This window comes from Lutzomyia longipalpis, chromosome 2, assembly GCF_024334085.1.
Source record: "Lutzomyia longipalpis isolate SR_M1_2022 chromosome 2, ASM2433408v1".
NCBI classification, from domain to species: Eukaryota; Metazoa; Arthropoda; class Insecta; order Diptera; family Psychodidae; genus Lutzomyia; species Lutzomyia longipalpis.
This window is the reverse complement of record NC_074708.1, coordinates 33,817,267-33,843,737: the sequence shown is the minus strand read 5'-3', so window position 1 is coordinate 33,843,737 and position 26,471 is coordinate 33,817,267. Positions and strand designations below refer to the sequence as shown.

At 31.0% G+C, this 26,471-nt stretch overlaps 4 protein-coding genes across 6 annotated transcripts in view; 2 read left to right on the top strand and 2 right to left on the bottom strand.

Annotated features, from left to right (window-relative positions):
* LOC129790211 (serine/threonine-protein phosphatase PP2A 65 kDa regulatory subunit) overlaps positions 1-26,471 on the bottom strand; it is a 620,353-nt gene that overhangs the window by 129,447 nt on the left and 464,435 nt on the right. The gene's annotated exons all lie outside the window — the stretch shown is intronic.
* LOC129790342 (clavesin-2-like) overlaps positions 1-26,471 on the top strand; it is an 891,203-nt gene that overhangs the window by 820,421 nt on the left and 44,311 nt on the right. The window lies entirely within an intron of this gene.
* Positions 1-26,471, bottom strand: part of LOC129790167 (chondroitin sulfate synthase 2) — a 178,164-nt gene that overhangs the window by 129,447 nt on the left and 22,246 nt on the right. The window lies entirely within an intron of this gene.
* LOC129790255 (tRNA dimethylallyltransferase) lies at positions 1,237-26,278 on the top strand. 2 transcript variants are annotated; one of them, XM_055827688.1, is made up of 9 exons: positions 1,237-1,463; positions 4,950-5,087; positions 6,119-6,345; positions 23,197-23,335; positions 25,079-25,182; positions 25,265-25,389; positions 25,593-25,720; positions 25,795-25,956; positions 26,022-26,278. In XM_055827688.1, exons 1-9 carry the CDS (start codon positions 1,251-1,253, stop codon positions 26,139-26,141), a joined length of 1,356 nt encoding a protein of 451 aa, XP_055683663.1. In that variant the 5' UTR covers positions 1,237-1,250; the 3' UTR covers positions 26,142-26,278. The 2 variants fall into 2 exon arrangements, with proteins under 2 accessions (XP_055683663.1, XP_055683662.1); XM_055827687.1 differs by having other exon boundaries at positions 6,038-6,345.

The window sequence follows — 26,471 nt, the reverse complement described above, 5'->3', positions numbered from 1 at the left end:
CAACGTAGGTACCTTCCTATTTAAAAAAAAAAGAGAGAAACTAAAAGAGATAAAATTCTGTATTTTTTTTTAATCATAAAAGATTTTTTTATCTTCAAATTTATCAAGATTTTAGGTGTTAGCGGCACATTAGTAAGCAATCTTTTTTATGTTGAGCCAAACGATGCAATTTTTGTACTCTTCGCACCCTCTATTGTTATCTTAAAAAAATACATATGTAATTCGTCCGCCCTTCGCACATATGGGTATTGATTGATTGAAGGAAAACCTTTTTAATATTGAGCCAGGTTAGTTACCAAAAGAATAAGGAGTGAAATGTAATACACTACCTCTTTCCTGTGAGAACCTCCAGGCGCTCCTCCCCTCGGCACTTTCTGGAGCCACATTGAAAGCCCTAGAAGTGCCCTTAAGTGAAGGAATTCAGTTACCCAGATCAATTTCAATTCAATAGTTCTTCAACTTTCAATATGTGTATATACCCCCATCGTAGCGACCAAGACTCGAAATTGGTTACATTTGCAAATCAATTGTTGTATACCCAACCTTCACCAACAACTGTTCATCCTTATTATTCCGCATTATTAAAATCACTAGTGTTCCGGATGGGGGTAAAAAAAAAAGAATTCTTGAGTATCTCGAGTATCTCTCATCTCTGCCTCCTTTACTATTCAATTAATGCACTTCGCTTTTTATTTCCCTCAGATTGGAAAAGCAATGAAGGAAAAAGGATCTTCTTGTGTAAATTGCATAAATTCAGTTATATAGATTATGTAGCTCGAGTAGACGCCACATAGTAAGATTACTAGGTCGTCGCCATATTGGATTTTCGAATCAAAATCCAGAAGGAATGCTCACACTTTACACCACTCCCATACCTTATACTGCAAGTCTATCTATTGCCGTTTTTCGGTAAATCACCAATAAATTCCCACAGGAAACCTAATAAATCAAATTAGAGAGCTAATAAATTACTTATCATGTACTACAGCACGCATTTTTTATCATAATGTTCATAATCCACCTAATCCAGGGGGTTTTATATCAGTTTCCACATATAGGTAGCATAATTTGGAAATATTTGCTATGTATGTATGTATATAAATTAAATGCTTATGCTATGTATGTCTTATTATGTAAAAAATATTCATTTTTGTTGCTTAGTGCAGTATATGGACGATATGGACCCACGTGATGGAATAAATGAAATGGCGCGAAAATTCAACGATTTGAGAACCACTGCTGTTTTGGTTATGTTCCACCGAGTTTGTTGTCAAAAGAGTGGTGCAGTGATTGCGTGTTTTCGTGAGTTTTCCACGCATATTTCGCATAAAAAATTCTGGAAAATGCTAAAGAAAGTGCCATTAGTTGTTATTCTTGGCTCCACGGGAACGGGCAAGACGAAACTCTCCCTTGAATTGGCCAAAAAGTTTGGTGGAGAAATCATCAGTGCCGATTCAATGCAGGTAAACATAACCAAACATTTTCATTTCCGCGCCGGGAGTTTTGCCGGTTACAACCATTTCAATGATCTTATTCTTTGCACTTTCTTCTTCTGAAACTTAAGAATAAGAAAAAAAATTAACTAATCCATGGTCGAAGAAGTTAATTGGGAGTTAACACGAATAGTGTGTGTACATTAATAAAAAAAAGAAACAATATTAATTAGATTTATATTTTGAATTTTTATGTATCCGGAAACACAGACTCTTGATTGTGGAGTACATAAAGAATTCTTGACCATTACCGGAGGAGTCAAAGAAATTTACATTAAAGCAATTTTTATTAGTCATTATTCTACATTTCTGAAGCAATAAAGCAATTTATGGAGAAGTGCGAGGGAACATCAATTAAAAGTCGCTGAATTCTATTTTGTGCTGCGCGCCCCCCCTTGTACATATCAGTATCTCCCTAAAAATATGTATGGGTTCACTTGCTTTTTATTTAGTAGTAACATTGCTCTGCCTCTCCCCTTCGAGTGAGCCCTTTCGTGTTTTACTGTGGGGTCTTTTTATTTTGTGTCTTATTAAAATTAATTATTGTTTTTTGCTCCCAATGGCACATGTCTTCTCCATTCCATCCTCGCACAAAGTTAAAGGCAAAAATTGCGCAACACGTTCAAATTGAATCTCCCCCTTTTTGAGATATCTCATGGAGAAATAAAAAAAAAATATAGAAACTTTAACCACAAGGTTAAAGTTAATGGACAGGTGTAAAATAACCACTATATTAGTAAAAATTTCTCCAAAAGCCTTTAGAGAAAAAAAAATTTAAATATCTTTACAATTTTGTATAAATCAAATAAAAATTATTTATTTGCAATTTTTCATAATGTGAGTTGCATTATATTGCATTTTACTGATATGAGAGAATTTCATAATCATTTTGTGTAACATGTAGCATGTATTTATATGTTGGAGCACGAGATACGAAGAGAAACAAGATGAGGCAAATGTGTGTATCCACGGGCATTGATGGTGAAAAAAAAAACATGAGAAAATACATTCACAATGAATCAAAAATGATGATGAACAGGTGCAGTTGATGAATATGAATTAAATCATCAATGCTTACTACAGTTATTAATCTCACGTGCCATCAGTATCGAAGGATACATGGAGAAGTACATAAAATGGGGGTTGCAATGCACCTAAATATAGCTAACGGGGCTCAACAATTAAAGAGAAAAGGAATTTTTGGAATGAAAAATTTCTCAAACCTTAAAAAAATTAAGATCTGTCCTTAATTGATATAAAATTGTTGTGCAGCGCCCCCACATTCCATAAAAGCATCTGCGTGTGCTTTTGGAAAGTTCCCATTGCTATAAAATGCTGAACTTTCCAAATTCATCACAACAGAAGTTCAGGAAAGATGAGGGCGTTGCTTGTTATTTTATAGAATTTTTGCCAACATTTTTATGTTATAGACTTACCTATAGAGCTGAAAGAGTTGAATCTTATTGATATGATATTCTACTATTTTAAACCATATAGCTAAGACACACTTGAGTGCTATAAAAATGGAATTTTATCTACAAAGCATACATTTTTGTTTTTAATAGTAATAATTAGGAAATATTATCAATTTTTCAACTTATAGAGACATTTACTTTGGCTGGATCGCGTATTTGAAATTCTTAAAATGAAGCTTTCTCTGTCATTTCTGCGGATTCAATTGCTATAAAATTGATAAACAGCGCTCTCATCTTCCGTAAATACAATAGCCGAGAATTTTAAAGATTTAGGATAGTAAATCAAATTCATTAAGTTGTAAAGTTGCTATAAAATTGACAATCAGCGCCCTCATTTTCTTTCGTAAGTACCGGTGTTAGTGAATTCCGAGAGCTCAGCATTTTATTGAAGGTCGACCTCTTCAAAGCCCGTCTTAATGCTTTTTACAAGAACAAACCTTTAACCGGTTTTTAAATTTTTGAGCCTTAAAAATATGGAAAACTGAAAATAATCAAAATGTAACTACCACCAAATCTAACGCAAGTTGGAGGAATTATTTAGTGACTTTTCAATGAGATGTTATATTGCTTTGCTGTGTAAATCATGTGAATAATATGAGAGCAGATGGTTGGAGGAGAAAGATATGTATATAGTGTATTGACACATCATACAACTAATATTTTAGGCTGTGTTTATATGTTCAATTAAGTAAATGGTACGACTTGCAAGGTATTAGTCACGAGTTGGACTCTTGGAGGCATATACGTAAAATTTTTACTTTGCTCGAGCTTTCAATGGGTCTAATTGAATTAGCTCTTCACGATTCCTGCCGCAATAACCAAACCTATAGGATTTTAATATTTATTCTCTTATCGCCTCTCATACCAATTCTGCGTTTTCATATTTTTCCTGTAAAAATTACTCTGAAATTCAAGAAAAAATGATTAAAAATAATAATTTAATATGAGAAATGTTTCCTGGGTTGGTTATTTATTAAAGTCTAAAAACGTTATTACAGGGACAGATGTATTATGATTAGAAATCTAGTTACATAGGTCAGTTTAGGTTGACTTAAAAACTATTCGTTTAGCAAGGTATCGTTATAATAATTAAATGATTAAGAAGAGTATCCGTAGTTATCTTCCTAACAAAAATTTAAATTCTTATTAAATAATTATTAAAATATCATAGATTTTTCAACCAAGACTATCTTTTTTTCGTATTGAGGAAGAATATTATATGTATGTATAAGAAAAGTGTGCTGCCCCTGAAGTCATCATTTAGCCAATTTATACTTGTGGGGTGTGAATGGTAGAAAGATTCCGTGACTTAATTAGAAATTCCAACTTTGTATTAAGAGGAGGCACATAATATAGTAAATTGTAAATCTTATTTAAAAAAAAAAAAAGAAGAAAAAGAATATTTCGGGTTCAGTGCAGCCGCAGCCGCGCGCGCATTTGAAATGCTTATTATATTAAAAATAGTTTTTCATAACATGTATACACAAATAAATAAATATTTCGTACATAATATTTCTGGTGATTAAGAACGAGAAGTGTGTATATAGCGTGCATCAACAATTTATAATGTATGAAATAATATAATTGAAGCAATTTACGTCCTGTTCAAAATCGTAAAGCGTGTCGAAATTGAGAGTATCTTCTTGTTCTATGTATTAACCAAGTATTTTATACACCTCATTCAATTTTATTTTTATTATTATTAGAGAGAGAGAAAAAAATTCTAACTGCTAAAATGGATATCATATAAATCGTATAGATATTTTGAATTTGTTTAATTAACTGACGAAGAAATAATTAACATTATGTAATTTTTATTACATATTAGTTATTAAATGAAATCTTATTGCTTTTACAAGAGGTTTAGTTAAAATTAAAGTTTTTATTTTTTTCTTTTTTGTATTACTTTATGGTCATTATTTTTTATTTTATTTGTTTCTTTAAAGACCTCCACTTTACAATGTAAATTCTTATGTTGTAGGTGTATAAGGGTTTGAATATTGCAACAGCCAAAGCAACTAAAGCAGAACAACAAGTTGCACCTCATCATCTTCTGGATGTAGCACAACCAGGCGTACCCTACAGCGTGCTGGATTTCCGAAATTCAGCCCATCCAATTGTATCCTTTATAGATAAGCATAATATGAATGGAATGATAACACATAATCTGACCCTCATGCACCATGAGGCATTAATTTGAAAAGCAAAAAAAAATGATTTCGCACCAATTGGCGTCAAGCGGCAGTCTGCGCTCTAATCTTTAGATTAGAAGAGAGCAAGGTTTCTTTTTTAGCCTTAAGTAAGAGACGCATTTTTTTTTGGGTAAATTCGCAGACAACACGCGCAATTTTAAGGTGGCGTCGTATCATTCTTATCAAACTATTTATTGCTATATACATTCTACGATAAGTTGACAGATTGGTCTGCACAAACTGCGCTATATCATTTCAAAGAAATATTGCGCCGAAATGCGTCAGGCATGGCGCGCCAATTCATGACTCTTTTCACTAGAAGAATAATTATATAACAAGGAAGTACCTATATTTATTTTAAATAGGTGTCATATAACTTTTGATCGAATTTTCCTTGGCGCTAAATTAAATGTTCTTGTTAAATATTTAATCAGAAAAGTTTATTGTCAAATAATTGCGCTTCTTTTGTAACACTCAACAGACACTGAGCCTTGAGTGGGGGTATTAGTTTTTTTTGGGAGAAACATCTTCGATATGGAGCAATAACCTTTCATTTTTCTTTTGCTTCTTTGAAGGTTGTACCGGTTGTACAACGACAGTGACACCAACTTTTTTTTTCTAATTCTTTCGTGACTAGTTCTAAGCGTTCTTCAAAGACATTTTTTGATTCTTTGTAGATGTGAAACTATACGTAACAACTAATTCTTGACTAGTGTGTTGTGTTTGATATTTTAATCACCTGTCTCTGGGGTGGTGGGTGATGTTGCAAAGAGATGTTGAATAATTCTCTTACGCTTAATCTTCGCATAAAAGCTCTTTTCATTCAGATTTAGTTTGCACAAGAAAAATTTTTTTCCTCATAAAAAAAATCAAACAGATAGATGATTTGTTGGCACAAAATAAAATGCCAATTGTCGTCGGTGGGACGAATTACTACATTGAAAGTTTACTGTGGAAGGTGCTCATTGTACCACCACAAACGGCATCATCTTCAAGTGGGACAAAAAGGAAATTGGCTCATAGTGACAGTGAATCAGATGATGTATTTCACATAGACAGGATCAAAAGATTCACAGCGCAAGAAATGAATGGAATGAATTCATGCGATCTCCACAAATGTCTCCAGCAGATTGACCCAATTACAGCCAATAGATTGCATCCTAACAATAAGAGGAAAATAATTAGGTAAGTCTCTCCACCATTTATGTGATCAAATTTCATCCATATAGTTAATTTGCAAATCTCAATTTACACTCTATTCATAGAGAGGCAAATCACCTTCTCACTGACACTGTGCGCGGAACATTTATGATTTCGTGCTCAATGAACGCTCATATGGCGGCAATAATGCCATTTTTCGAGTCTTCCCCGTCAAATTTTCTTTTTATTATCATTACTTTGTAATTTTGTCCATGGCCATGTTTTCTTTTTTTTTTCTTCTTGAGTTAAATCGTTCCATCTCACTGGAGTTCCCGCACTTTGGGATGGAAGAAGCAATGTGATGAAATTCTATATATGTACACACATTTACGTAGTTTTTCTTCACATTAATTAACACCCTAATATTTCTCTTACCTGTGAGAAGGTAATTGAATAGCACCCGGGGAGAGATCACTCACCTTTCTGTTTAGAATTAATATAAATAATCAAAATTCCTAACTATATTATTTTTCATTAATTTTCATATTTTTTCCATGGGGGATTTCCAAGCTTAAAATATTTTTTTTTTAACTTCTTTTTGTCGTGTTTGCGTAGAGGCCTGTCAGAAAATTTAACCCAAAAGTGAGATCACAGAAGAAATTTAGAACGACTTATCTTCCACGAAAGAAACTTTCTAATGTTTATTTTAAATTATCTTTTACGCATTCTTATCATAAAATTTTATCAAAGAAAAAACTCTCGATGTTTGTGCTGTGCAAGAAGACGCAGTGTGATATGTAACATTATATATATGAATTTGTTTTTATTAGTAAATAGCAAGTGAGTATGAAAATGTAGTTTTATGAGTTTTATGTAAAAATGAAATGGTTATGCGATACGAATGAGTGAAAGAGAGAAAAAAAGAAAACATAAACATAAACACGAGCCAGACTCCCTTGGTATAATTAGCTGGCGGCAGTAGAGACTAATTATGATAATTAGGATCTTATAATTTTAAATAGAGTAAAAATAAAGCTTATAAGTATTGAAAAAAATGTAAAGAAATTATTCCATGAAAAATTTGTTCACTCATATACATTATTATTTATGTATGTAATGCATACTAGTGCTGTGGAATGTGTGCGCATAGGGAGTTTGCGTGGAGAGACGCATTCTTAATAGGGGAGGGTGGGGCAGTATTACTTAATCTTCGGAGACATTGCATAAAAATATCTAAAACAAGGACTTTGTACTAAATCAAAAACACAACGATTTTATTGCCTTTTCTCTATAATCTTTTAAGAAAATTTGATAAGTTCTTCCTCAATGAACGATATATAGTTTGGTCCCTGAACTGAACTCGTGGCTTATTTCTTGTCAAAAAATAATTATTTTATTGTATAGAAGTGTTGCATCATTAATAGGTAATAGTTTTTATCTAATACAGCACCAAACTCCCCTAAGATAATCATAATTCTCGACGTATATATACATGTAGATTTCGAACATCGAAGCATAAATTGTTTGTTGTAGCACAACTAAGTACATTCTTGGCAGATGCATCATGATGTATTTTTTTACGTCATGTGTATGCGATGGAAATTATGTTTTAACTTGGTTCTTTTTTTATATTTCCCCTTTTTTTATTTAACAATATTATGCTAAAAATGTTTATATGATTAAAAGTTATGAAAGAAAGAAAGCCCTATTGAATGCAAGTATTCTGTCTGGAACACACACCCTCTATATTGGAGCGTGTTCTTAAAACATGGCTCGAAGGCACGTACACCTGTAGATTCTCGTGTTGTTTTTTTTATTATTATTATTTCTTTACTTCCTAAGTGTTTTTCCTTTCATCTCGATTCCAGGTACCCACAGTATGTTTATGGAACACCATAGAATTTATCTTTTGCTACTTTTTTTTAAAAATATTTTTTACAATATTAAATTTTATTTTTATATTCACAATTGTTGTGTAAATTTAACAAATTATTGCATTTTATTTTATTCCTGCATGGAACAGTAATAATTTTGCAAATTAGAGGTTATTAATTTGGAAATAGTATAAATTGTAATTTGATTAATTAGTCATTTCAAAATTACCTATTCACTGTACAACATGGATTGAATAAAGTTCATGAACGCAGTATGGTGCCTAATATGGAATTAATAGTATTACATTGCACATAGCTATAAATTAATTCCAATTCCAGATCAACGTCTCGTGCCGCCAATTTCTGGTTCGTCGCGTATTTTGTCTCGTGAATGGGTGAGAAAAGAGCATGAGAGCGAATTTATTGTTGCGCACCAAAGATCTTGCTAAATGCAGAAATCGCAGAAAATATAAAAGAGGAAACTAACATTGAGATTCTCTCATTCCATTTTATATTTATATACAACTATTGTGCTTCGAGAAAACTTTTTTTTCTTCATATATAATTTTAAGTTGAGCTTTTTTTAGGCTTTTGTTAAAATTTTTATTTGTTTAGTAGATAAATTAAAGAAAAAAAACTCATACTGATCATTGCCACAGAATCCATAAAGGTGGTTTCTATAATTTTTTTCTCCACATTAGAATACACCTTCCTCATTTCAAAATTAGATCAAGTGAATGCGGCGTCTGCTTAACTCCTTCGTGCCATATGATCAAATTGCTATAGGAAAAACCACATATTGAAAATTGGGAATTTAGGTCAGTGTGATGTGTTTATGCCATTAAGGCGATTCTTTCTATATAATATTGTGTAAGTAAATGTTCCAAGTTTTTATTTTAATGCTGTGTGAAAAGAAAGAGTTGCAACTGTCTCGACAAGCTTTTATCAATTAAATTTGCGTAAAAAATATTCCTTTTTATTTATTCTTGGACTCCTAGTAGCATTGAAACTTTAAGAAAATTGTTTCTTTTCTCATATTACGTCAAGATATTTATATTCCAGCGACGTTTCGCTTTTCTATTTAAAAAATTTTCTTAAAACGTTTAAACTTTTGTGTGTGCGAAAAACTTCATGGACAAACATTTGAATTGAATCTATCATATCATGATTAATTTTAGGCACTTAAATTTATCAAAAAACTTAATCTCTCATCATTCGAGAAGAATTAAAGAAGATCGTTATGAAGTTGACATAAATCACTCTTTTCAAATCTTCCTATATGCTTTTTGCGGAAGCTAAAATGTCCCATAATATTGAAATTATGTTTACTTACAACATATAAACGTATTTAGTTTCATTTGCTTGACTTTTCTTCGTTATGTATGAATTTTCCTTTAGTGATAATGGCATGGTTGTAAACTTAAAAGAAAAAAAAATTCTCTATTGAACGACGTTTGAAGGTAAGTTTTGATATGCATGATTGTGCTGAAGTGCGATTTTTATAATGGGATTTTCCTATCAATCTCCCTTATCAGTGATTGTTGTCCTTCGATCATTTTTGACAAGTATGTACATAAAATATACATAAAGGTATATATGGCGCCATTGCATTAAATATAGATTAACGTCGTACCATACATGTAAATAAAATGCTAATTTTATGTGCATAAATTTCTCAAAGGAAAGAATTTTTCCAATAGATAAAAAATAACCCAAAAGTGCTGCAAATAAAAAAAATGGCTAAAAATGTCATGAGAATACATTATGAAAAGGACATTGACATGAAAAATGGTTAACTAATTAGTTATATATAATACAGGGAAGGAAAAATGTTAAAATATATGAAATCAAAAATAGAGCAGAGAGTACCAGACATTCTCATTTCATTGGCGTTGGTGTTTGAAACTTTCACACACCCGCGCAACGAGATTTTTGTTCATGTAAAAAAAAAGAATCACTAAAATTAGAATAAGCAATAAATTGACACGCGATCAGTGTCCTTGTAGTTCAAATTGCGGGGAAAATGTTTGAGGATCTAATACCTCCCACGCACCAATATTCTTTTTTATAAAATAAAATTTCACGAGCCTTATGTGATCTGGCAAAACCTGCCGGAATCACATACTTTGTCTGCTTGATCATTTTAGAGGCAGAGAGAGCATCATCTTTTCTTATCTGCGGAACTTTTTTGCAGACACTGAATCTGTGTCAAATGATCTTTGGTCTCGCACATAAATATTTCCGTCGTTTGGATTTACGCGTGATTTGTCGACGCTTGCCAGACGATTCTTTTAGCTTCACACGCCCCCTCTTCCTTTCACACACCCAGAGGAAAGAAGCATTAGTAAAAAAAATCAAGGAAATGTGCGTTTCGTTTCATGCAAATCATTCTTCTCTACGCAATCATACAAGAATTTTTCTTTTACCTTCTATCATATATTTTTTCATCAAAAATTTAAAGAGCTTGTGGGAAAATTTTTCGGTTAAACGGATCGTATTATAGGAAAATTCCGTGATTAAGAGATTTAGAATACTTTTCCACCTCAACTACTGATAATTTCTGACAATTTAAATTTCATTTGCTTTGAATATTTTCATCAGTTTAGCTTAGCTAGGCTATGTAGTCAATAAATCAAATTATTTCGCGCACATTATATATATAAAATAACTACACGTTCTCTTCCATCCCAATTGCCATGAACCCAAAGAAGTAAGGTGTCGGTGGTTTTTTTTTGCACCGGATGAATGTTTTATTGCCCACGAAGATTATTTTGCAAATTAATTTGTCACATGGGTGAACATTTGGGGGTAGAATTGTTCTTTTATTCCGTCTCCTAATGAGATATTGTTGGTTAATTAGAAAAGGAAAATGTGTATAAAACGACACGTATTACAGGGCCCAGGGCCTCACCCTAACTTTTTTTTCTTCTTATTTCCGAATGTAATATTCGAAGATAGTGTACCTGTTTCATTTATATTTTTAATTATCATTTTTTTACCTTAATTGTATTTTAATTGGTGTGTGAGCATATTTCTTTTATTTACTTTAGAATAGACATCTCTAAGGAGGATTAGTGCTTTTTTTACGCAAAAGATTGAACATAATTAATAAGAGTTTAAGTGAATTCACTGGGCATGACCACAAGATGTACATGGTCGTATTGTATCACGTTTTATATTAAAATTCTTCTATACTCATACGAATACATACTGGTATAAGGCATTTTTTATTCAACTTTAAAAAAGTAATAGAGACTGATCAATTTTTGTTCTTATACCGCATTTTACTTCCTATAAGCCGCACTATTTTTTCTCTACAAAATTTTATCGTTTTGAAAATCTGTCTGACTCTTTTACACTAATATTATACGTTTTTGTGTAAAAAGAAAAACTAATAATTACACTGAACACGCACAGAGATTTTACAGCTCTGTAAATGTGTAGAATTAAATTAAGAAAGTAGGTACTTAGAGAGAGAGAGAGAGGAAAAAAGTCTTTTTCGTGTTTCCCGACAAATAGAAATTTATTTTGGATATTTTTTATCTATTCAAATTAATTTAAACAGTAGGGACTATTAATCGCAATATCAAATATGTACTGTACAGTCACTTTAGTCATGCTAACTGGTATATTTATGTATATTTGCACAAATAAGGAAGCATGCGTACATTTCTGCGAAAGAGTTGCGACATTTTTATCACTTCATGGTCTCGGACTAGGTTAGAGATATTTCTCAGTCTTATCTATCGTTATGTGTAATTTCTGTGGTTGACATTTGCAACATTGTGATGTGGTTTTCCCTTGGGTTTTCCTCTCGGCAAACTAACATACATACATCACCCCAATATGTATCTATGAATTCCCTTTTTTACTCCACACATGATCACAGCAACTTCCTCTATAATCTTGGGAATTTCTATACATCTTATCGCCTTAAGAGAATTTCAGTCTGACTTTGTGCTTTTTAAGTACTTCAGAACCGGAATTATCTAAAAAGCCCGAGAAATTATCAAATAAATTACTCATCGAATTTCTTGTTATAAAGTAAAATTCATTTGTATGACTTTAACGACAAAATTATGTAATGGTAATCAAATGAAATAATTATGCTGTAGTTCTAATTGTTAAGAATTTAACATGCTACTGCTATCTACAGCGGAATAATAAAAAATACCCCACGCTATTATATACATTTTATTTCTCAAATATATATACGATTACAATACTCGTACAATAAGGGGTCAGAGAACTTTTACATGTGGCGATTTTTTGTTACCTTGAATTTTTTTTTCGTCAATACAAATATCACTTTAATATTAAAATTAATATTGATGGTGAATGATTAGAATTTTAGTGTGTGAATACACTGCGACGAAAAAGTTGTGCTGAGGAATTGGTGGAAATGTAATATATTCACAGTCTTCAGCAGCTGGCGACAAAATTTAAACTTTTCTGAGTCAAGGCCGTACATTTCTGCTGGTTTAGCATATAAATTACTATTTCATATATATATATATTAAAAAAAACTCTTCCGGAATCCAAATCATCAGACCATTTTTTGATTATACGTATCGACGTCTTTACTTTTAGAAACACTGCTAAATAGATTTTGGACAAATTTGAACATTAAATTATGATAATGTCACGTTGTAAAATATTTTAGAGAATGAATATTAAATAATTTTATCGTCACAGGAATCACTACATATTCCCAAAAGGATTACAAAGAGTTACTCGATTTATCAAACCCTTTTGCTTCAGGAGACGTCTTGTATTTTAACGCATTTCAAAACAATTTAAGGGATGGTCACGTTATTTTGGAAACTCGGGGACTTTCATGAGCGATTTTCAAGCCAATTTTGAAACCAAAAATTTGAAATTTGCTTGCACTCTCGTTAAATGGCCAAAAACTGATAAGAATTCAGTATTTTCAATTTTAAAAAATAATTTTTGTGCTCAAAAAAATTATTTGAAATTCTCACATTTTGTTCCTGTAGAGTTTCCAAAATAACGTGACCATCCCTTATATGTTGATATGCAAATTGAAATAGCGCTTAGGGCATCACTAGTTAAGATTCCATTTATATTGTTTAAATTAAGGCATTTTATCGGGTTGAAATATTGCGTGATAATGCGGTAAAATAAAGAAATTTAATTTCGTTGATTAACGAAAGTTGAATATAGATTTTTATTACAAAATTTAGTAATAAAAGATAATAAATAACCTATATAAAAATTAACAACTTGGCTAAGCATTTAAATTAATAAAAAACGAGGGGTATATATTCTCATTTTAGGGGGAATTTTCCGAAAATTTCATACCCACATTCTTAAATACCTATGAATATATGGAAGATTGTTAGAAGACTGGTATGTAAATTTACATGCTGCTTGTATAAAGTAGTGTGTTCTGTTCATTAATATACAATTCCCATAATCAAATTATACTTTTTTTGGAACATAAAATAGCTTGGTGATAGAGTGTTTAAAAAATGGGCTTCTCTTCCGTGGAATTCCTATATAGTTTATGTTATTTATATACAACGCAATAGGGAGGGAAGAGTGATATTAAATGTAAGATTATATAGCACCTAAGTTAAATGCGACACGCAGTTTTAGTAGCAGATATGTCAAATGATTGAATGGCAAATAATTTAAATATTCATTTTTAAAACCTGTAACCAAAAACGATAAAGGGTACCGAATACGCAGATATATTTTTCGAATATAATTTTGTAGAAATATTCGATCAAACCATTCGGTTTACGTTTTATATCGATCAATGTCTTAATTCTATCCAAAAGACAAATCAAAAATTAATTTAAAAAAAAAAGATTAAATCTGCAAAAAAAGCTCTTCGATCCTATCTAAGTATTCCCCACCCATTAGAATTATTTTAGGTAGGTACCTATTTAATTCCAGAAATTGTGCGATAACTGATTTCTGTGGAAATGTACTTAATGAACAAATAAAAGTACCTAAATAATGTATTCAGATATTTACTTTTGCGTCACCTTATTTGCAAGATCTATATTTTTTTATAGAAATTTTCCTTTCGTTGATTAATACCTATACACAGTATCCGTTATCGTCATGCGCTGGATGTGTTAACAGTTTATTTAATTGCATAAGAAGTTTGTATTATGCTTGTATATTAATCATTTTATTTGAAAAAAAAGTCTCAATGAAAAAATGCTTTATTTATTTGCAAACATTAAGTGTCCCACGTGTCAATATAGTAAAGAATTCGTGTTGCATGTGGCATCAAGGGGTTCTCATTTAACAGTCAGATAATCGTTAATCTCTCTATACTAAAAAAATATGTGTAACAGTATTTCCGTGAAGTTTCACCTCACTTAAAGCTACTGGATGATACTAGATTGTGCACATTAAATGCGCAAAATGATTAAAGAAAAAATAAACTCAATAAACACATTAAAATTGAAACAGTAAGCAATAACTTTATCACTTTATACGTTATGTATGTACAAAAGATATAATATTAAAAGAAATATGTATATAGGTAGATGAGTCGCCACCAAAATACCGGGAAAATTTGAAATATATACTATGTACTTTGAAAATATAGATTTGGACACCGTTGCTTGAAATTTTAGATTGAAGATATAGAGTTTAGAATGGATTATAGACGATAGATATCTTCTATATTCGTGCTTTTTGATTTAAATTTATTATCTTAAACGGCTTTAACTGTATCAGTAATATCAGATTAATTTAAAAGGATTAAAAAATATTATATAGCTCCTCTTGATATTACTTCAAGTACCCACCTATGTACATGTAAGAACTTTGTACAACAAAGAAATAACGATAGAATATTTTGTGTGTCAATGTCAAGTACACATGAGAAGATATATATTTTTCAATCGCAGTATTGCAATTAGTTTGCAATACACTCTAAAACCAATGTGGAGAGAGGAAGTATATTCAAGCTCGATTATCCCATCACTTTCAGTTAATCACTATTGCACACATTTCTACAATGTTGTTATTTGTTCAAATATTTATAAAATACAACTGCAAGAAACATATTGCGCAATTTTCCATATAGTAGTACACTGTATGTACAATGCAAATGGCGCTCCAGCACTGCATATTGCATTTATAGTTTTATTTTAGTCAAAGTCTTGTTTGATTTAACTTGGCAGACTTTATTTTTTTCTATTTCCAAGAATACAGTCAAGAGCTTAGTTTCTGAGAATTATAACAACTTTTGTATATAATTTTACTAAAATTTTTTTTGTCGAATCTAATCTAAACTAATCTATACATACATTTCACCTATCCATGATTAAACGAGCGTTTAAGTGAAAATAATGGGTTGAAAATTACTATCTTATCATAAACAGTTTTATTTGATAAATTATTTCAGTCGTGTTTAGCGTTTAATCTACAAGAAATACCTAGTCAGTGGATGACCTATATTTGAGTTCTTTTTTTACAAAATTATCCAGGAAATGCTCTAATTCCAAAATATGTATAGTCATCATGAAATACATAACATACATATCTTCATAAGTAATCATCATTTCAAGGGACTCCTTTGCATTTAGGCGATTCAGGCAGATTTTAGAGTATTAATTGTAGCTCTTTGGAAATAAACTAATATTCAAGATAAGATTATACGAAGATTCGGAAGATGTATGTCAGCCAAGAGATAATCTTTGGATTTTCTTTGTAGCACTATCACCAAAGGAGAAAATGATTTTCAAACTAAAAGAAAATATTTTTAAAAAAAATTGCAATTTTTATTTTAAATAAAAAACCTGTAGTTCAGTATACCCTTCTATTCTGTATAATTTACTCACAAGCAATGAATTCGTGTTCAAGTATGTTTGATCATACGAAAATTTTAATCATATAGTGATTCAATAGGTACCTATTTTATGTATAGATATAATGTATTGGTGACCTATTTACCTATTATTGAGTATTACACCTTCTCTTCTGTAGATATATCTACATATAAAATTTTAGAATGCGTAAAAGATATCGACGTTGCACCTTTTTTCCAAGAAATTCACTTTTAGGTGTAACATACACACATATATATGCATAAATATAAGTCCCACAGTGGGAAATTCATTCATGTATCGAACAGGCATGGGCTCTAATCCGGTTTCATGAACATCTTTGCCTTACATCATCATTATCATGATTTACACAGTTGCTGGTAATCTTATTTCAATAAAGTATTTCCGAATGGAAATTGTTGCCGCCAAAACCGGTATACAACTGATAAAGTTCCTTCAATATTCTGTCGTAGGAATACGCGTGTTTTCTTTTTTTTTCTTTAATTTCATTTCTTTTCCCTCACACCCAGGAATGACGAACGAAACGAAACGAACTGATAATGTGGCTCCTCTTACGTATTTACACGTCGCGAGAATATCATATGCGCCGAGGAGCATGAAAAAAAGTTTATTGATAAAATGTGACCAATCTATGGCATGTGTGATTCCTAAATACACATTAAAAGAAAATTTTTTAATCTCTCATTCACATCTTCCTAATCTCCACGTGTGAGATTGAATGAATTGACATTTTGAGTTTTTTTTCCTACAAAGAATTGATAAAAGAAACTTTATTTTATTGTGAACCTGAAAATCAAGAAAAAAATCTTTGAAAATTATCTCTCAAAATTCCAAAAATACTTAAAACAAAGCTTTTTAATCTCAATTTAAATCTCCAATTAAATTAATTTGTATCATGAATTTTTAATCAGTAACTAAAGCTGTGATTTTCAAAAATGTGGTTCTTTTAAAAGTTTTAAACCTGAAAAATTCACATATTCGTACTCAAATATTACACAGCTTGATAATGAGCCGCCACCAGAGTAGAATGTATATCAATCAAGTATTAAGCTGTTGCCATGGACCGATATCGTCACATGAAAGATTTTTTTTTAATAATACTGACCCAAATTATCGTAATATGTATTTAATCGCGAATCAATACAGTGAAGTTGAATTTAGATTTTAGAATGTTTCACGGTTACAGAATATTTAATAGACGCGAATTAATTTCTTACACTTTTTTTCTATTTAATTAAATTGATTTTGAATAAAAAGGCGGATAAACCTGGAAAAAAAAGTTTTGAAATATAAATTACCCGACTAAAGAAAACCAAAAACAAGTTAGGATTGTTACATAAAATTGGAGAATTTTCTGTCGTGATATCTAGAAATTTCTTGCTTTCTAAAATATTTTATTCTATAAATATTTTTAATTATTCTTGAATGAAAGCTCTAAAATGAATCAATTTATTTACAAAATTTATTATGCTTAATTCAGTAAAGAGAATATTCATTCAAAAATTTCAAAATCTCAGCTAAAATCATAATTCAAACCAAACCATAAAATTACAAAATAAACTAAAATAGACCTAAATTCTGAACTTCTTCTTACAGTCGGGTGAAAATGCTGAAAACGGTACCGACTTTCTCTGTTACATTGCATCCCACGTGGAATTACAAATGACTTTCTGAAGAATCTGGCAAAAAACTGCAGGAAAAGACCCTGCCTCCTCAATTATTCAAATCCCTCCCACGCAATATAAAGAAAGAGTTACAATTTAGTTTAATGAAAAATTTCCAAATTGTTTGAGCCTCTTTGCTGCTTCTAAAAATATGCCATCTCCTATTTTAATTCAACAATTAGAATTTAAAAAGAATATTTAATTATATTCTGTCGGATTATGTGTCATTAAGAGGTTTTAAATGCGAGTCATTATTTCTCACAGTCTTATGACGACTCTTATTTCGGTAAATCTCAACGAATCCCATTTCATTGTCTTACTTTGCTAAATTTGATACATATTATGTATCTAAGTATTAAAATATACATACATAGCTGTATGATATACTATAAAGCAGACTTTTAAACTAGAATGATTTTAAATATTAAAATAATCATGTATGAAAATTTAAACTTTAAGTAGTCTACCTATATAGTACTATGTATATACTTATGTATGTAGTATAGGCGCTATAGGTATCAACCGGCGTAGAGAGTTTTAAAAATGGCGTATATGTGTGCGTATCACATGTCACATAAATTTTCTTGGGATTTTTATTTTTTCAAATAAAAATTGTTAGCCAAGGTCAATTACGCGTGCAAATGTGTTTCTATCATCGTCGTATAAATTAAAAGTTAAAAAAAATTTATATAAAGATGGAAAACCACAAAGATATCATGACAGACGGTGAGTTAATTGCGTCATGACATGGCAACAGTTCAAAAAACCATATTTTACCAAAAACCATATTTCACCTTTTCTTACCGAAAAAAAAGTTATTGTTTTAGTTGATTTCCAGCTTTTCTCATCAAATACGGATGGAAAAAAATTCAATTGACTTTGTAACTTGACCCAATTTCCTGCATCTTCTTTTTTCAATTCAACATTATTATACGCAGTCAGTGGGAAGAAAATTTATATCATTTTTCGCAGACGCCTCATCTTTAGGTGATTTTGCTCAAGTGTTTTATGGCCATCGTGACCTTCAGACAAAATGTTCACCTCCTCGAAATTTTTTCGCACACATTAAAATTTTTTGGCTTGAATAAAAGCGTCGCACATGGCGAGAAAAAAATGAGGAAACACAGTTCTTGGTTGATAATCATTATAGATTAACACTATGAATGCCGGTCTAATACTTCAACACTTTGATGTTTAACATTTAAAAATTTTTCAACATGATTTTTTTATGGATATGACGTGGAATTGAAACGACTTTAAAACACATTCATGAATTTTCGTGGGGCGGAAGCTCATATAAAATGTGATTTCTTTGCGAAATTATAAACTATATCAGTAGACGTCAACGCCTGGTAGAGAGATTCTTTGTGTTTAAATCCAATTTTTTTAAGCAAATTGATAAGACTCATGGTCTAAAAAAAACTGCAAGAGGGAACTTTAAGTTGAAATTTTTTAGTCATAAATTAAAAAAAATGTAATAAAAATTCGAGGGCGTTTTAATCACTTGAAAATTCTTGAAAAATTTATCTGTATGGCCTAATTGAACCTACTAAATATTTTGAATGCTTCCTTTTTTTGGTAAAATGATATAAGAAATTATTTAAAAAGAAAAAAAGCCCAGGGAAATTCTTTAGATTATTCTTCAAAAGTCAATTGAAATAGATTTTAGAAAATGAATACCCGTTTGTCAATTCTAAATAATCAAAAATAAATAAAAACTAAAATAAACCTATGAGAAAATGTTCAAAATTAAATTGCAAATAATTTCACGAGTTTATTTTTTCTAACTATTTGCCATCATCGTTAAATTTGTTTAATATACCTACATGAGCAAATATGTACAACGAATCATTAAAAAGATTTCCGTCTGGGAGAGATCATCTCTTAAATGGACCCACAATAAAGTGAGATTTCCTTTTAAAAAATGAAATTTAAATAGTTCCTTCGTGATCTTAAACCAAAATGTAATGCTCCGCGCCAAAATTGCCGCCAAAACGACTTGCCACGCTATTTCATACACAAGCTCATGTTGTGAGGAAAAAAAAATCCCACACAGAGTATTTCATACATGAATATTTATTTGATTGGGTAGAATGAGAGAGATGATGTTACGAATACATGGAAAGGAGGAAAAGAAATAATCTTCTCAGACGAAATGATCATCCTAAAAATGTACGACATTCTCATGAAAAATCTTTGTTTCTCTCCACTATTTAGCGCTCTTCTCATTCACATGAAGTATACCCGAAAAACCCACAAAACTCGTTCGTAGAGAAGGATTGGAGAAAAACTCGCGCGCGCGGGGAATCTAAACGAGGTTGAAAACCACGAAAAGCCAGGAAATATGTATATATCTATAGAACATATACTTATAGTGCGACGATTCTTAGTGATGAAGAGCGTGTGATCGCTGGTTCGCACAACTTATGTGACAAATCATTCTCCTACACTTGGCAACATGGTTTTGTTAAATAAAAAAAGCCGGCGATAACGATAACCCCGCTTCAACTGGATTTTGGTTGTTGAGTTGCAAGTTCCTTTAGTTTTTCATATTATGCATTATGAATTTGGTTTATCGGCTGAATTTTTGACTTATCACCCCAACGATCAGTTCTATTGAATTTCATCTTGAATTCAAAGAATTAGTTAGCTCTGTTTGTTTAGGATTGCGACAGGCTTCCTCTGCTCTTTCTCTTTTAAGATAGATAAGGCTATATTGGAGAGATTATTTCTTTTCCTTATAACCAGCATCGCTGTTTTTGACAATAGAAGATTATCGCTTTTTTTGAACTGGAATTTTTCTTTCATTTTTTTTAATATTATGTATTATTAGGAAAATTCCGACCAATACTGGAACCGATCTTATCGTATTTTCTTTCCGACTTTCCATTCTTTGAGGTAATCCCGTTTATTGACACGAAATTATCAGCTGAGTCCTAGAATAATATCCTGGTGAAAATGTAGAAAAGTAGGTAGACCTTTTCTTTTCCCTTTCCTTCTTTTTATCTGCTTTCGAGTTGTTAAATAAAAGCCATTCTTTCGAAAAATATATGTTAGTCTGTTTTACATACCCAAAGAGCACGGCGGTTCCCGGCCGTATTCCATTTCGGCCAAAATGTATTCCGCGCGGGATTCCCGCTCAGGCACCGTATGGTGCACCATATATGATGGTATTGGGAAAAATTTGGTACCCAAAATCAGGTCGTGGCTCCATAGCAGGTAAAATTTTACGCCTAAATTTGGGAATACCATAGGGATATCCGTATGGTGTCTGGAAACAGCCTCTGCCACGACTGAAAAAACTCCTACATGTAGGCAAAATTTTTGAATTTTTTTTCTCTTTCCCTCTCACTTACTTCTTTCTTTCTATCTTTTTTTCTCACAAACATTATTTTATCTACCTAATGTTCTCCTTTTACGATAGTGTTCCCTTTTCTATTTTGCCTCACCGGGAGGCAAATGGCCAAATTTCATGGAGATACTTCGGCAAAAATACCTCGTCTTGGCAATAATATTCACAATGAAAAATTCACGCGTTTTCACGCGTGAAAAACTTATGCGAGATTGATTTTTAGATAGGATATAGATTAGAAGAGTCATAAATGACCTTCTCATTTCATAAAAATTAATATTTCTTTGAAAAATTAGACAATTAAAAAAATTCAAATTATACCCACATCATTATGCTTATTTAATATAACATTGCATTATGTTTCTTATGCTAGAAACATTATTAAAATGGCATAAAAAGCTTTAGTTTTCAATAAATAAAATTTTATAAAATATCCATGCCACGTGTAGCTAAAAGTAACCTCAAAAAGACAACCATTCGTCGAATACATGAAAAAGCTTTGCATTTCAGTACAATTTTCTTCAACACATGAGAGAATTTTTTATTTTGCTGACGCATTTGCTCTAAGAAATCACATGGTAAACACATATTGTATTCAGCATTAAAAATGATAATTGAAAAAAAATCAGAATTATTAATAAATCTACCTGAAATTGGGAGGTCTTTTCTCTAGGCTGCATTATTGTTCCCTCAGAAGAAAAATGTGTTAATTACTAATTCTTCGAAAAACCCAAAAGTATCTCTCATATTGTAAAAGGATTACATGTTTTAAAACTTTTTCAATGAAAATTTTAAGAACAATCAGGTAGATATCTAGTTTTTATTACAGGACCCATTTGCTAACTAAATCTTATGTAGGTAAAAATAATTAAAAATATTTGTACCTAATATTAGGAAACTTTATAATTATTCAAATCAAATGATTATATTAAATTCATTAGATTAATAATGACATTTTTGCGAAATGCGATAGTGTTTTTATGTTGGTATTAAAAGAAGAGTTTTTATATTTCATTTAAACTAATAATTCTTTATTATATTATTTGGGTGGCTTTTTAGTTAAATTTTGAATCATGTTTTCTAAAAATAGGGTGGTCATACCCAAAAAATGACAGAATCACATAAACAATCCTTCCAAAATTATTTAATTTCAAGAAAATCTTAATAAATAGCGATTTTGGTACCAAAAAGAGCATAAAATTATGTTCAATGATACTCGATTTAATCCTTAAAATATGTTTCAATGATTTCTTTTGTCTATCTTTTGCGAAAAATTGTAATTTATCAAAGATTTCGGATTGTTTACAGTCCGTAGCTTGTCCGGAGAACATCTTCCCGGATACATCCAAGAATAGGTTAAGATACAAAATAATTTTAAAACACATCATAAATTCATAATTTGATTAAATTTTAACATAAATTTAGAAAAGTATCAATAAAATATTAATTATGGATTAATACTCTGAAAATGATTTGAATATTTTATGATTATTATAAAACCACGTGTTCTGATATTTTGAAACCAAAATTCACGCGTGCTACGCCTGTATTTTGGAACCAACGTTGAGCCGTAATCTCTAAATTTTTTGGATCCAAAATTCACGCGTAGCCACGACTGTGTGTTGGCACCAAAATTTTGGCATAACCTCCGATTTTTGTTGGAACCAAAATTCACGCGTAGCCAAGACTCTGTGTTGGTACCAAAATTGAGGCGTAGCTACGACTCTGTGACGGTACCAAAATTGAGGCGTAGCCACGACTCTGTGTTGGCACCAAAATTTAGGCGTAAACTCCGATTTTTGTTGGAACCAAAATTCACGCGTAGCCACGACTCTGTGTTGGCACCAAAATTGAGGCGTGGAGCAGACTGATCACGACTGATTTTGTTAATTTTAGCTAATTTACAATTATTTTACTCTGAATACATCTGCTCCATCATATATTAACTAAAACTAATCAAAAAAAATTGCCAAATATTTTTAATTCTTCAAAATATTAAAAATTGTACTTCAGTCGTGGCACACTCCGTGAGTTGACACCATATGGATAGCTGTATGGTTATCCAAAATGGCTAGAGTCGCCGGCGTGCTCCTTGGGTAATCTTTAAAATCGATTTATATTGTTGTAACGACATTGGTTTCTAAATTTTCCTTTTTTTTTTAAATTTTCAGAGCTATTGAGATTTTCAACATGAGTGGCGAAGCAATGAGCTCGATCATAAATGAGCAAAGAAGCCAGGAAGGGGGATCAAAATTGGGTGGACCACTTCGTTACAAGGATGTTATTCTCTTTTCCTTACACTGCGATCAGGTTAGTTTTAAACAATTTGTAGAATAATCTCTTTCACTGATTTATAAGAACTTTGAGAGATCTTCATTGTTTTCATTAAGCAACTATTTAATTCTATTTTTTGTTAATGCTTAAAGGATTTTTTAATCAACTTTTGTTTTGGAATTTTTATGATCATTTTTCTTATTCTGAATCTTCTCGTCGTCGCTTAACCTACATAGGAAAGCGATGAGCTGCATTCAATTTTCAGCATTCTCTCACTTTTCGTGACATTTTGCGATTGAAAGTACATATTTGAATTAAAATGTAAACCATCTGTTTGTTGTTGCCTATACATACACGTCATGTTTGTTATTTTTTTAAGGATTATGTACATATATATGTACATAAAATCATGAATCACGTTGGCCAATTATAATTGTGATTCATTCATTTTTGTGTGGATGATTCGATTTATTGTTAGATTTCATTTTAATGTTAACCCATTATTGACCTATAGCACTTGAAAGAAATTATTAAATTGGAAATAAATTTTTGTATTTTATCTCACTGAGCTTTTCATTCTAAATATCTAAAATGTTTTAAAAGAGAAATAATTTTTAATTTTAAGATAATTTTTGTAATTTTTTCTTTCATAAGAGGGTTAATCCTTGTCATTGTTTTCGTGACAAAAAGTTATTTTCTCTCTCACGCTCTTTCACCATTTGATGCAATATTCATTCATATATGAACGTATAAAATAAATTGACCCAAGCCCCCGGGAAAATGTGGGCTTAATGATGAAGAATTGGTTTGCTAAAATAGCTACAATGTGGTAAATATAATTAACATTAAATTTTATTAAATAAATAATAAATATTATAGATTTTCTAACAATTTGTTTAAGTTCAATAGTTTAACAGATCTCAGTCTTAATTTGAATAGGGACTTCTACAATTTTTATACAGGTTTATTTCACTTGTTAGGTGTGAAATAGTTCTAAAAGAAGTCTAATTTAGGCCTTTTAAATACCGATTGAAATACGTACGGAAAAAAGTTTTATTAACCATCAAAAAGTTTTAAGTACAAAGTGAAAGTTGTTAAGCCCTAAATTCAAAAAATGCAAATGCATATTTTTTTCTCCATACTATATACGTGCATAGCATATGCATGATGCTTAGCTGGGAAAGTGACTTGAGGACCAATTAATTGTTCAATTTGCGAGCTTGTCTAAAGTTGAGCCTCTAATTCATGTGACGCAATGCCGCTGTGTCGACGAATTAATAATCCCCCAACATTTGGTATATATATTGCTGTTGTGTGAATGATTCATTCATTCATAGTCCATTCATAAAAGCATCACAGCCCACACATAAATCCACCTTCGAACAAACACACTGCACTATATGATGTTGATACAAATAATAGTAAAAAGCTTGTGTTGTATACGCTAAAATGCTTTCAGCTTTTTTTTTGTCCCTCCTGTCTCTCTCAGTAATTTATCATATTATGCCTTTTCTCCTGCATTTTCTACTCTCTATCCCATTTATTATGGCGCAATCACTTGATTTCCTTGCAGTCTCGTTTAATTTTGGAAAATCATTTAAATAACAATTTGCTTGCACTTAAGGGAAATTAAAAAATAAAAAGCAGTGAAATTAATGTGTCAAAACAATTTGTGAAATCGGAATTCTAAATAAATCTTCGCACTCGTAGTGCCACTTTCAGAACATTCTTAATCAAATTTATAATCTTACAAAACAAGTTTTACTTTCGCACACATAGGAAATCCTCAACAATCGTCTTGATTCTCGGGTGGATTCAATGGTAAAGGATGGACTTTTGGCTGAAATTCGTGATTTTCACAAGACTTTCGTTGAGCCATTCACGTAATTTTATCTCTTTTTGTTATAATTTGATACATTTTTTTTCTTTTCTATTGAAGAATCTCTTTTGATGTTCTAATTTTAGTGATACGGACTATACAAAAGGAATTCTTCAGACAATCGGTTTCAAGGAATTCATTCCATATTTGGAGAACTTTTCTCAAGATGATGATGAGAAAATTCTTAAATACATCGTGGAGGAATCTTCTGGTGAGAAAAGTCTTTTTATTGATTTTTGCTTCGTTAGAAGAGAATATTTTAAGAGGAGAAAATATTTAATATTTTCTCACGTTCAACTTCAAAAGTAAACTTTCATGATGGATTGTAGAGGATGAATTTAATTTTTTATTTAATATTTAAATATTATTAAAGAAGTTTAAAAATTATTTTTATTCCAAAATCTTCTCTCGCAGGGACAGAACCCCAAGGAATGGATACTCTAAGGAAATGTTTAGATGAATTGAAAATGGTAACGAGAAGATACTCAAAGAAACAAGGAAAATGGGTACGAAACCGTTTCCTTGGAAATCTTAGTCGTGATGTAGGTTTCAAAATTGAAAGAATTAAAACAAAAAAGAATAATTTTGACTTATATAATTTTATTTTGAACTTTAGGTCCCACCATTATACAAACTGGACACAAGTGATCCTTCGGTGTGGCAGGAAAATGTTTATTCAAAGGCAGAAGATGTGATTGAGGCTTTCATGGAGGGCCGAATGCCAAAGATGGAACCAGAAAAGAGATTTGCAAGCCATAAAGAAGAACTCAATGATGAAGTAAATTGAACTTTTCACATGATTCTTTCAGTCCACTCTAAAAGTTGTTCTTTTTTCCCTTGTAGGTGACTAACTTCTGTGAAGTTTGCAATCGAACTTTTATTGGGGAATTTCAGTGGAATATTCACCTAAAATCCAACAAACATAAACGAAGTCACATCAAGAAGTTAAAAAATGATAAATAAAGATAGTGGAAGAAAAAAAAGTAAGTTTTACTTCTCCTGGTAAATTTCTCTTTATTTTTATGTATGTCTGTAAATCTTCCTTTTTTTCTTGTGTAATTTACAGTATAATTATATTATAGTTTTATGCTTAAAATGTACACAGTTATAACATTTTTATAGTTCAGGTTTCCTCCTATGAAAGTATAACCAACAACAATTATAGTTTTTTGATACGGTGTATATATATATATTCTGTCCGTTCTTATATACATAATGTAACTATATTATGTAAAATAATTATTTCTGAAATAATTTTTGCATTTACTCTCAACTCGGTCAAATTGTAAAATT

What these genes read in the sequence shown, in the direction of transcription:
- LOC129790255 (XM_055827687.1), top strand. Translation starts at nt 1,251, where the DNA reads ATGTTCCACCGAGTTTGTTGTCAAAAGAGTGGTGCAGTGATTGCGTGT. An exon ending in ACTTTCGTTGAGCCATTCAC is followed by an intron (nt 25,183 to 25,264) that starts GTAATTTTATCT and finishes TTCTAATTTTAG; the next exon opens with TGATACGGACTATACAAAAG. An exon ending in TTGGAAATCTTAGTCGTGAT is followed by an intron (nt 25,721 to 25,794) that starts GTAGGTTTCAAA and finishes TTTGAACTTTAG; the next exon opens with GTCCCACCATTATACAAACT.